The sequence below is a fragment of the Coffea arabica genome, chromosome 2e (assembly GCF_036785885.1).
Source record: "Coffea arabica cultivar ET-39 chromosome 2e, Coffea Arabica ET-39 HiFi, whole genome shotgun sequence".
In the NCBI taxonomy this organism is placed as follows: domain Eukaryota; kingdom Viridiplantae; phylum Streptophyta; class Magnoliopsida; order Gentianales; family Rubiaceae; genus Coffea; species Coffea arabica.
In genome coordinates, this window is record NC_092313.1 from 4,901,836 (window position 1) to 4,914,307 (window position 12,472).

The 12,472-nt window shown below is 37.1% G+C and overlaps 2 protein-coding genes across 10 annotated transcripts; one reads left to right on the forward strand and one right to left on the reverse strand.

Moving 5' to 3' along the window:
* Window positions 1–6,117: 6,117 nt before the first annotated feature.
* Window positions 6,118–8,866, forward strand: LOC113730289 (uncharacterized). 9 transcript variants are annotated; one of them, XR_003458305.2, is made up of 6 exons: window positions 6,124–6,757; window positions 7,267–7,336; window positions 7,440–7,531; window positions 7,659–7,708; window positions 7,789–7,838; window positions 8,462–8,866. XR_003458305.2 is itself a non-coding variant. In XM_027254893.2 (5 exons), the coding sequence occupies exons 2-4, from the start codon at window positions 6,548–6,550 to the stop codon at window positions 7,490–7,492; spliced, it is 333 nt and encodes a 110-aa protein (XP_027110694.1). In that variant the 5' UTR covers window positions 6,118–6,201; window positions 6,350–6,547; the 3' UTR covers window positions 7,493–7,531; window positions 7,789–8,108. The 9 variants fall into 9 exon arrangements, 5 of the variants coding, with proteins under 5 accessions (XP_027110694.1, XP_027110692.1, XP_071934424.1 ...); XM_027254893.2 differs by lacking the exons at window positions 7,659–7,708; window positions 8,462–8,866 and having other exon boundaries at window positions 6,118–6,201; window positions 6,350–6,757; window positions 7,789–8,108; XR_003458304.2 differs by lacking the exon at window positions 7,659–7,708.
* A 633-nt stretch (window positions 8,867–9,499) lies between these two features.
* LOC113730288 (staphylococcal-like nuclease CAN2) lies at window positions 9,500–11,886 on the reverse strand. Its single transcript, XM_027254889.2, has 9 exons — window positions 11,448–11,886; window positions 11,134–11,189; window positions 10,913–11,027; window positions 10,706–10,816; window positions 10,418–10,605; window positions 10,270–10,326; window positions 10,035–10,194; window positions 9,872–9,940; window positions 9,500–9,779 (listed from the first exon to the last, which is right to left on the reverse strand). Exons 1-9 carry the CDS (start codon window positions 11,565–11,567, stop codon window positions 9,681–9,683), a joined length of 975 nt encoding a protein of 324 aa, XP_027110690.2. The 5' UTR covers window positions 11,568–11,886; the 3' UTR covers window positions 9,500–9,680.
* Between the last annotated feature and the right edge of the window lie 586 nt (window positions 11,887–12,472).

Here is a 12,472-nt window from a genome sequence, read left to right on the forward strand (position 1 = left end):
AACAGACCCTTTATGATTTTAATTCTCCTCAACTTGAATTGTTAAACACATGTATGTACAAAATCAAATGACACTAGAGGTTGCTCAAATCTCACATGAAGTACTGATTATCTTTGTTTCCATTACGAATTTCTTGGAGAAGGTCTCATCACTAAAAGAATGAGCTTACACAGTTTGTTGTTTAATTAGCCAAAGACTCGCGCGTGACTTGCAACAATAAAGCATGGTTGAATAGAAATTCGTGTTCATTTGTTGGAAAAAAAGAAGAGAAATTCGTGTTCGCTTCCGGAACCTAGGTAGCAAGCATATTCTTTTCACATTATCCACCAGCATGGACAAGACAGAGAACGTAAACATGACGAAGTAAAAAGGATAAGGAAATGTTATCTGTACTCTTTTTTTTTTTGGGTTAGTATTTGGAATCCCACCTTTTGTTTTATGATATGGTCTAATAAATGAACGTTATATGATTAAAATAATAGTGAAAGTGCGATTAACAAAAATGGAAGTAAAAATAACATGTTCCTAAATGATAAAACAAATAAGCTACCAACTTGGATTGCATCTAGCAAAAAAGCAATGTACTTTTTTTTTTGACAACATCGAATACGATCCAATGTTCTCCTTGATACCTTTTTCTTTCTTTGTATCAAAAGGAATAAAAACTTAAAAAGAAATAGTTTAAAACTACTACTAAACTATGATAGTTCAAACAAATAAAAAATCCACAAATTCTAAAAAAATTATGACATTACTTTCTTGTCCAACTTAGAAGGAATATGTATCACAAGTAAAGCACCGTGTTCAGTAACCTATCACAATGATAAAACAATTATAATAATTGCTTATTAAATAATAAATATAGATACAAGTAGATGCTTTTTTTTGTTATATACTTTATTTGACAACTGTTCAAGAAAGTAATATAAACTTTGTAAATTGAGGGCATTTTAGCGTGTTCATTTAAATTTTCTTTCAAATTTAAGATTTGGTTATCAAAAGTGTCAAATTGGAGATGATAGGTGTAATTTTTCAAAGCCAAAAAGCTCGATAAAATTGTTATAAACCTCGGGAAGGTTTATGAAATTATCCCTCGCGAAAATGAATTTTTACACGTAGTTTATTCCTAGTCTCAAAAAAGAAGACGGTAGACCGTACCCATCATCATCCGCTGCGTTTTTTCTTCTTTTTTTTTTCGATTGGGTGGGGACTAATATTCCCATTAGAATCCGCATCATTCTACAACTTGATGTGATACACATACAATAACGTTTTTGTCCTTCAGCAGTGCTCAAATTACATAAATGCTTCAAGAGGAACAAAGGGGAATAACTGCCCAACTGGCCTTTCAAGAAAGAAAAAAAAAAAAAAAAACTGCCCAACTTGGGATTAAATTTGTCACGTGCCAAAAATGCAACTAAAACGACACAAATTGAAATTAATCCATGATCCTATTCTGGACGTTAGATTCCTCTTCTTTTTTTTTTTTGGTACATAAACTGGATGTAGCGACATATACTAGTGAGTAGTGACCCCTAGAATCATTTAGTGTCACCAGAGCTGCAGGAGAATTGGTCATTGATGTCAAGATTATGGGAGCATAAAGAATAGATATAACACATAGGAGCACTATTATTCCAAGCTTCCCCGTTATCCCCTCCACGCACACATGTTCCATTCCATCCCATCCCAAAAGTGTATGTGATTCTTATCTATTACAAGAACATCGACTTGTATGGTTGATTTACCAATCTCTCGTACGATTTTCGCCAAAAATATTCTGTATTAGTAGTATATAAGCTAATAGTAGTAATTGTTACCAAAAATAATTTCAATAAGCACACAAAATTCTAAATGTACACGTTGAACCAGCAATTTGTCAATTGAATTTGGAGTGAGATTTGACGTCAGAATAAGGGACTAAACACGGAAGAGGGGCACCAACGGTCTGATGGTACACGGCTAAGATTTGACCAAAAAAAAAATATATATATATATATATATATATATAAGGTCCAGATTTTATCTTGTATCTCGTTTTTCACATTATATGTGAAATTTTACAAAATTTTATTCTATAGTTACAATTTATTGAAAGTGAGTTATGTCATATGCAGACAGAGTTACGCCATGTACATTTTGTATAAAATCGCCCCGAATGATTTTCCTGATAACGGTTGGGACCTTTTGTCCACTAAACACACTTTTGGAATCAACCAACGGTACTTCCTTTGTAATGCCACTATACCTTTAATTAGTTGGACAAGGTGCAGAATTAGATAGGCAATTCAAGCGCGAAAGGAACTCGAATCACGAGCGGGCTTTCTGATAAGAAGACCAACATGCAACAGAGAATATATATAAGACAGAGAGTCTGTATTCAGCATACTACTCCTGCTAGGAAGTGGGAACCCTTTTATCTTCGCTTTTCTGCGTGGAAAATTGACCCTGATGTTATCCCACAACTTTACCATTGCCCTCGTTTTTTTTCTATAAAAATTTGCCTACTTTTCTCTGAAGTCGGCGAGTGGCCTAAGGAAACTCCATTCATTAAGTCCTAAGTGGGGCGTGACAATAAATAAAGATTGATTGTGATTTAGATTTCAAAAGTTGCGACTGTATTCATATTAAGACTAAACCACAAAGAAAAAAAGTTACACTCAACTGTTATGCTAAACACGTGATTCGAACTCCTAAAGTCAACAATTAGGTAGACCCTAATAACCCTGGAAATTTCTTTCATTTCATTTTGGTACAAGTGTCATAAATCCAATAATCGAGAGAGAGAGGCATGTTGTTTGACTTTGATACTAACGTTGTTATGATCGCTGATGTCCAGTAATTCATCCAAACGGCTTGGGTGTGGACAAAAGAAGACGGTGGCAGACTATTACATTTCTAACTCTATTGGCCTTTCTATTCTACATTTCAATTTCTGCAAATCTGTCGTCGATTCAATAACTAGTTACATGAAATAAGTCAATATCTTTCTCCAATATCTCATGAACAGCGATATAAATCATAGTTTATTAGATTAACTTTGGTCGACGTCTGAAGCTATGCTGGGTTCACAAAATCTTCTTAAAATTATAATCAACTGAATTATGGGATGATGCAATACAGGTGAACTTACTGAAAAACAAATTATAAGGCTCTCATTGAATAGGACAAACGTCAGATATGCAGTAACAGCAGGAAAGATAAGCATGGAAAAAATGTAAAATAATTTCATATACATTAACAGTATATATGTTATTATGATTAGATGCACGATATATATGTAAAATTTAAATTTTAAATTTAAATTTATATTTTATGTCACGCGTCTAATGATGAATGTGTATGCACCATTAGCGTATAAAATATTAATCCCAATAAATAACAATGTAATACTATTCATCGCCCCGCTTGCGGTTTGAAGTCTGATGCTTTAACAAATAACTTGAAGGAAGGGAACCCAACGTAAAGAAAAAAAGAGGGCGGACAGGTTATAGTAATTTAATTTAACTACAGCGGGCCAAAGTCTGAATTCAGCTGAATTATTAATTAGTTGGTGGCTTGGTGCTACGCAACCCCGACAACAAGATGAGGATTCTGACATTTTGGAGTGTCTTTGCTTTTCTTGCTTTTGTCCTGCCGGAGGAAGGCCGTAATTGATTGAGTATTATTTGAAATATTATTTGAAATAATTATTGTAATATTTTTTGTGATGTGATGTAATGTATGTGAGATAAAAAAATAATTGAGAATATAAAAAGGTGAGTTGGAAAATGTGTTTATGATGCAAACGAAATATTATTTGAGATATTTGTGCTATCCAAACACTCCCATTATCCTATTTCTCTTGTCATATAACGAACATAAAAACAGGGAAATCTTTATGTTTTGATGATCCAAAATCCAGAGCGAAGGCTCGGATCTGTCAGATTTATTATTATTTTTTTTGGTTCTGCCTTTTATCAATTACTACTTATGAGGAAATCATGTTTAGTAGCACTTACAATATGGTTTAGGTTCACATGACAGGCAATTTACTAGATTAGGTTGCCGTATTCATTTTTTTTTTCAGAGACGATGATTGTTGTATAACCTAATTTATTCTATATTAAAGGAAGGTAGCAGACCTAAGGAGGTTCAGGAGTAATCCGGAGGGAAAATGAGTGCACTACGCACCCGCCTAAATTTTTTAAACAAACTCACCTTTTAACGTGATAATTGGTGGGAGTAAAAGTTTGACGCTTTACTAGGAGACAAGGTTTAAGCAATGCCACTTTTTAATGCCCATCCCACCAAATTTTAATGTTTTAGTGGTAGCCTCCAGTCCAAAGGCTGGTGATTAGATTAGGTTGCAATATTCAAGCTGACAAATATTCATTCTTTTCAATTATGTAATGTGTGATATCATCTTTGTTTGAAGCCAGTTTTCGATTATTAGGTTCACAACAATAGTTGTTAAAAACAATATGTTCAACACTGGTGGAGAAGCATTACTAACAAATAATCATGGAGACGAGCCTAATCTTAATGCATCGAAAAAAAAAAACCCTGTAGCTAGCATCCCTTTCATTTTCGAAGTTCCAACCGACACTGCAGAGTTCCAAGCAGTTTTGACCGTCGTTCACTTGGTTTATTCAGCTCAGGCTAAAGCCAAAAAATGCAGAGTGATTAGGAAAGCAACAGCTCATCTCGTTTTGTTTTTTTCGAACAACGGATACAACAATTTCCGATATAACTGCTGTGTAATTGCGTGATGAATTCTATTAGTACAATTTACCGACCCATTTGCCGTAATTCTATTATAAAATCTTTTTCCTAATACCAATCTAATGTCAAAGGAGAAGCTTAAGAATGTATATGTCATACGCTGTGGAGTTTAATAATAATATATGGAAATTAGGTGAAAACATGTATGACTATTACATTTAGGATGCGTTTGACAAAACCGAAATTTGAATCTGTTAACTTATTGAATTGTTAAGTATTAAATCTAATACATTTAAATACATATCACATTTAGTAATAAGTGAATAATTTATCACTTAATTTTGAGATCAAGTTTTGCCTAAGAAATTCAGTGCTACTTAATTTGTTCAATTTTTGGTTATTAAATGGTTTGAATATGTTAAGATTTGAATCCATTAAATTTAAGCGCTGAATTGGGTTATCAAATAGGACCTTAGTCTTGTCGATATAACCTAAAATATATGGAAATTGGGTGAAAACATGTATGACTATTACATTTAGGATGCATTTGATAAAATTGAACTCTGAAATTTGAAATTTGAAATATGAATCCATTAAATTATTGAATTGTTAAGTATTACACATTCAATGATAAGTGAATAGTTTATCACTTATTTTTGTAAGCAAGTTTTGCATAAAAGAATTCAATGTCACTTTAATTAGTTCAAATATTTAATTTTTGGTTATCAAACGGTCTCAATATGTTAAGATCTGAATATATTAATTTTAAGTGTTAAATTGAATTATTAAACAGGGCCTTCGTCTCGTCGATATAACCTATAATCAGAACGTTTGGATGTCAATAATTTTTTTTTAACTTTTTTTTTCCGCGGACTTGGATAGGTATACAGTAACTAGGAAACAATAATGAATTTTTTTTTTGGGGCTGCACTGGCTTGGGGGGAATTTTTTTGGGGGGTGGGGAGGGGGGGGGGTGATGATGGTGGTGGATGGGCACCTGGTGAGTGTGGGAATAAAAGTAGGAGGTGAATTTTGTGGGCATTGAGTGCAAAACTTCTCCTGGGCTTTGGTGCGGGTTGAAGGTTAAGAGTCAAGGTCCATGTTGTTTGGCGACAGAAAGCCCAGCAATTCTAATTCTTTATTTTGCATGGTTCGTTGGTAATTGTTTTCTTGACATTCGACTTGCGTTTAGGTACTTCCGAAAAATATCAAAACGGTGAATAATTTTTGGTCTTGTAAACGGGGAAAATCTTTTAGATATGTGAAACTGTAGGTATCAAAACAGAGCGGATAGGTGAATTTCGATATATGGGTACTTTTTTGTTTTGTGCTTTATGCCTTAATTTTTCTTTTTTTTTTTTAATTTATATATATATATTCAAAGTCCTCAACTAATACTTTCAAACACCTTTGTTTAAGACCTTGGAATCCTCTGCTCCGGTTCTGTCCAGTACCGCCACATCATTAGAAAGCAAAAGATGAGCCGGTTCTACTAAGGTTAGCCTGTCCAAATAATCCAGTCACACTTCGCCCTCTCACAAAAACAAAAAGAAAAAAAAAAAGACATTTTTGTAATCTTTCTTCGATCTTTCTCTGATTGAGTTTCATTGTTCTTCTATGTGTTGTTCTCTTTATTATGGGAAAGTCACTTCCATCTCCAGCTGCACTCCAAGAATTGTCCAGGGTTATCTCCACCAACAGACTTCACCGCCGCCAAATCCCCAAATCCCCCCGACCCACCACCGTGTCCTCTGCCCAGCCCCCCGCCGCCAACCTTAGTGGGTCCCGGCGACTTGCATCAAAGGACCAGCAATTGCCGCAGCTTAGACTTGAAAATAAGGGGATGGAGCGGAAGAAATCGACTTCCAACGACAACTCCACGTCGGCGTCCGAGCAGGGCCGCCGGATTCCTCTGGCGGAGGCCGTGGCTGATTGTGTCAAGCGGTGGTTTCAGGACACCCTCAAAGAAGCCAAGGCTGGTGATACCGCCATGCAGGTCCTTGTCAGCCAGATGTATTATAGTGGTTATGGTATCCCCAGAGACGCCCAAAAGGTCCTTCCACTTTTACTCCACACCCCCTTTTCTCATACTTCCTCTGCTTTTGGATTTGGCCAGGTGCAAGTGTGCATATGTTTGGAACTCCAGTTTTAACTTTAAGTTGATTACAACTGTGAGCAATTTTAAAAAAAAAATGAAAAAAATCAGGAATAGGGAATTGAAAAGTTCTGGCAGAAGACTCGACCTTTTTCTTTCCTGTTCTTTTTATCATGCCAAAGAGGGGAGGTCAAACAAAGTATAATTGAAATAGAGAGGTTTAAAATTCTGGAATTTAATTCCAGTCAGCATTTTTCTCCAATCCCGCTTTAGTATACGAGATGAAATGCAGTTTGAATTTCTTGCTCATTCCTGTCTCCTCTTTCATTTTTAAAATTGTTTTAGAAGGGCAGGCGTTGGATGTATATTTTTGAACGTTGGACGTGGGGTTCTACTCTTCGCTAGTGATGTCTATTTTTTCTTACCCGAATTTGTAGTCGTCTGATTTTGAAATATTTTGGGTTTAGGGAAAGACTTGGATGAATAGAGCTTCGAGGGCTCGGTCTTCAGTATGGAAAGTTAGCGATAAGCATCCAGGTTTTTGTTCTGTGTCTATTTGTGTCCAAATCCATTTTGGTTGCTTGGTTTGTTGTTTAGGTAGTAACTTTGTCAACTTATAAATTTGTTTCTTTTTTGAAAGGGTACAATGCAAGTGACTCGGATTCTGAGGATACAAAAGATGAAGCCAAATAAGATGGAAGAAGTCTCTATTGGTTGAAAGAAAAGAAGAATGTGAGTTGAATCATCCTACATTCTTCTTGTTTTATCCCAATGGTTTTTCTACGAACTTTATTTTCTTCTACTGCATTATATCACTTTTGGCCTGTTATTTGTGAAGCTTATTTCTATTTTGTAACAGCATGTGTTTTAGAGCGTCTCAACTTCAATTAGATGTTAAACACTAGAATGGTATATCATACATGCCTTTACTTGAGTCATTTGGTGGGAATCTTTTACATTCAACCTGCTCATACCTCAAATTTGGTTAGGTACAATAATTTGTTCTATGCTCTCCCATTTTGGCTGGCCTCCTTAACAAGTACGTTACTCATCTTACTTTAATTTGTTGCTATAAATTCCCTTGCTTGCAGAGCCCTGGATTAAGGAGCAAATTCATGTTATTATAGTTACTGTTCTCTCTGCATGTTGTCTAGCATAGCAGATTAGTTATGGACTGCTGCAAAGAGATTAAAACTCAGTGTAGCAGAAACGATTAAATCCTCTTGTCTACTTGAAGAACTTCTTGTTCTTTGCAGTGTATTTTTTTTTTGGTGCTCCAGTGTATGTATTTGTTGGGTTTTGAGCCGAAGTTGGGCTGCAGATTTTACTTGCTTCTTTTATTCCCCCCCCCCCCCCCCCCCCTCTATTTCCTCCTAGGAACTAATTGTCCAGTGTATCAGTGAATCAAGTTCGTAATTTTCTGGACAGATACTTTTTTAGTTTCTGTTGGTTTCTTTGCAACTTTGATGTGTCAATCATGTACTTTCTGCCTATTGGAATGAGAGATCATCCTTCTTTTATTCTTTGTTGAGTTTGTTTAGAAAGGTGGTGCAAATTTGAACCTGTTATTGCCTAGTGTTCCAGTTTTGAGCTTTGATCATCAATTCTTTCTGCATCTAAAAGCTCATTACGCTGATCTTTACATTTGATATTTGATATCAGCTTCTCTGCAGAAAGATGAATGCTGTTACTGCAAGTCTCCTGGACATGATCTTTACTGCTTCTCTATAAATTATTGGAGGGGCAATTGCAATACAAGTACATTTGCAATTAAAATTTATAGCTGAAAGTTTTGCCAGATGCGAATAATGGGGCTCCACAGCCGTGAGAGTGGGGGACAAGGAGATTGGAGATAAGGGGGAAGGGGAAAATGTTGGCACTTAGGGTCTATTTGTTTGGACTGAAAATATTTTCCAGAAAATATTTTCAGGAAATTCTGGTGTTTGGCAGCCAAAAAGATTGGGAAAATTTTTTCCCGTGGAAAATCTTTTACGCAATCAGGAGTAAAATGACTTCTGCATCTGTTGTACTAAAGTTATTTTCCAATAAACTCTCAGAGTTCATCAACCTCACGATCCCTTTAATAGGAAAAAAAATTTGAGAGCTCATCATTCTCATGATCTTTTACTAAACCGAAAATTTTCAGATCATGACAGAAAATTATCTATCGTGCCTAACCTAGACCTACAGCCACCTCCCCCACCACCACCACAAAGGCGCCTCTCCATCTTCCTTATCTTTCTTAGTACTATTTGTAAGCATCAGTGAAGTGCTTCATCTGATAGAACTCTATCAATCATAAGGATTTCATTCTTGATGCAATTTCCATTGACATAGCGATTAGGTAATTCGTATGATCTGTAATGGTAATGGGTTTGCGATACAATGGGTTTCCTGAGTATGATCTAATTTTTTGGAATTTGAAGTATTTGGATTGGGGTGATGAATTGATATAGGTGTGAATGGGAGTTCTGGTCGTTGGCAGAAGGAAACTGACGAATCTTTGAGGGGAACATTCTTTGTGGGTTTTTGGCTTCAAGGACTATTTTTCGAAAGTGCACCAAACACCTGATAAAGAAGGGAAATAGTTTTTTTTTCCTATGAAGATGATTTTCACTAAAAATATTTTCCTTGGGAAAAAAATTTTGCACTCCTTAAATGTGGCCACCAAGAATGCTGGTTTCTGTTTTAGAAACTTCCTTTGCCATCAAGCATCAATTAGATATGTCATTATAACATTTGCGAATTCCAAATGGCAAGCGTGTGCTGTATCTCGTTGCCAGTTGCTTTACACCTCTATATGTTATGCACTGTAGGTACTCTAAACGTCACGGGGTTATATAAGCAGGCATGTAGAACAGTTTCTTTGCCTTTGAAACAACTATCTTTCTTCACGTCTGTCTTTCCTCCATTCCCATGGCTTCTCAGGGTTTGACGAAGCCCACAGTCCAAGTCGCTTGGCTCGAGCATCTTTCTCCCACTGAAATGAGGCAAGCAAAACATTATTTTTTGATGACATCGACACAACACTACAGGTAGTAGACGAGGGCCAAATCATAAACGCAAAGTTACCTTGTCTAGCTCTGGGCGTCTGTCATAGGCAGTGTAATGCCAGGCTAGACCTTTCTTAAGCATTGATTCCTAAAGATCACAATGGAGAAAAAACTCATTATGCACGGACTTAAGAAGGAATGTAACTAGGGCAGCCAAGATTGATCTTTCTCAAATTTGTTACCTGTACAAATATGCCGTTGCAGTATATATCTCCTACACTGCGCCCATAACGATCCTGATCAAATACAAGAACCCTCAAGCACTTTCCCTGAACTATTCTAGTCAGCTCTTCCTTGGCTTCTTTCCCGTATGGCATAGCGCTCTCTGGCGCATCTATTCCCCTGTTTCTCATCTAGCGTCATTCTCAAGAAATGCATTGTAGTATGAAAAGACCTATCATCAGCAGTTTCACGTACCTTAATCTGATCCTATATTTTCGAGCTAGAATTTCCACATTTTGAATCATCAGTACCCTGAAGTAGAACCTCACATTAATCAGTTGAACAGTCAAGTAAAATAACATCTAGATGGAAGATCTGGGAGAACTTGCGAGGTATGACTAACCGGTATCCTGCATCCACGATTTGCTTATGCAATGCATCTGCTTTTGCATAATTTTTGACTGCACGCGCTTTTGATCTTTGAACAGCAGCAACTTGTACATCCCTGGGAACAGATGACGACTCCCTAGGATCCGTGGTACTAACGTAGACAGTTATTGTATCTCCATCTGCTACTGCCTTTGCGTCTACCTATAGACAGTTTACAGTATAGTGTGAACTCATTGACACTTGACCTTGCATTAGAAATGACCAAATATGTCTGAGAAGATAATTTATTTATTTTTTTAACTGGAAGTGTTTGCAATTCGAACTGGAGTCCTTGCGGGTGTGGAGGAGGAGTGCCATCAGTCAGCTCAACCAGAGTATGTGGCAGAGGAAGACGATAAAAAACCAATAAACCCTGCAGTTTAATATGCACAAATGAATTAAATCAGACAGCCAGCACTCATTTATTTGAGCTTTGTGCATACAATTGAAGAAATCCCGCAAAGATTACCTCAACATCAGCCTTCTGGTGCCTTTTTAAGGTCTGGATTATAAGCCTCGAGGCTTCTTCCGGTGTTTTAGGTGGAGGTTTCGATTCTCGCCATGCAGCGGAAAGCTTTTTGTACCTTGATATTTATCGAAATTCACAACAACGTAGGAATGTCAAGGTTAAAATCAGTGAGATGCATAGCATTGTTACAAAGACATTTGGTCAAGTATTCAGTCAATTACCAATTAGCTTGAGCCTTTTTCGATGACACAACATGCTCACTCAGTCCTTCAGGAACCTTGATATGAACAAAAGAACAAGAAGTAAAACAATTCCGATCATGCAAGAACAGAACTAATGCCCACCCTCTATCACCAAATCAAGTTTTATTGTGCTCTAAGCTAGTCAACGTTTTGATTAGCAACCAAAGACAAAAAAAGGGGGCATAAAACTCTTGAATTCAAGCAAGAACCCTGTGACATAGCAACCAAAGACAACCAAAAAAGGGGTATAAAACTCTTGAATTCAAGCAAGAACCCTGTGACATGACCCTTACCTGGGAGGTAATTTCGAAGTTATAAAGATCATGAGCTAGAGCTGAAAGGCCACCCGGGGAATCCGATTCTGATGTAGGCTTGCAACAATATCCACAGAATAACCTCAGAGCGTTTCCCATTTTCTCTTCTTTTTTTTTCTTTTAATTTTTCTTCAAGATTTTCAGAATCGGCTTGGAGATGAGATTTAACAAGGGGAGGTAGACAGGGGGGGCCTTAGATTTGCTTTATGGTGACTGCTGCGGAATCTTTTTCGTTTGATTGGTGTTTATGAGAAGTTTTGTGTTGAGGATGGAGTCGGGAAAGAATTATTGGCAAAGGAATAGCAGGTGGCATCTTTTAATAGGTTGGCGTCCGAGAACTCAAATCGATGAGGATCTCATCCAGCTGGGCCGCGAAGCTCTGGGGTCAACGCCTCAACGTTCGTTTCCTTCACTCTGGTCTTTGGATGACTATTTTGCCCAGCTGGAAATAAAGAAACAAAGGAACCCGTGACTAGGGATGGCAATGGGGGCGGGTGCCCGCGGGGGGCTCTCGGGGCGGGGGTTGGGGCGCCCCCCGCTTAGAAACGGGGCGGGGGGCGGGGGAGTATACCCCCGCCCCATCCCCCGCCCCGCCACCCGCAAAACAAAAAAAAAAAATATATATATATATATATATATATATATAATTATATATAAGCCAAGCAAAGCAGTAGTTGAGCAGAAAAGAATTGATTACCCACAACCTTATCAATCTGCTTGGTATATGATACATAGCTACTTGTGCCTAATACACTATGATCTTTTGTTACAGGATTGTACGATCATTACCGCATTGTAAATGTTCTAGGTGGGTTCTAGGTTCTTTTACTACAGTCCAGTAATCTTAAATTGCATCATCCTTTCAAAATTAGTGAGTTAAAGCAGGACCAAAACCACATACTTGCAAAGCATATTCATCAATTGATTCGCCTCTGATTGGCTTCTCACTCGAGGGCCAGCCTCATATTTCCAGGAACTTTGGAGTTTGCTATGAGCTCTTAAAG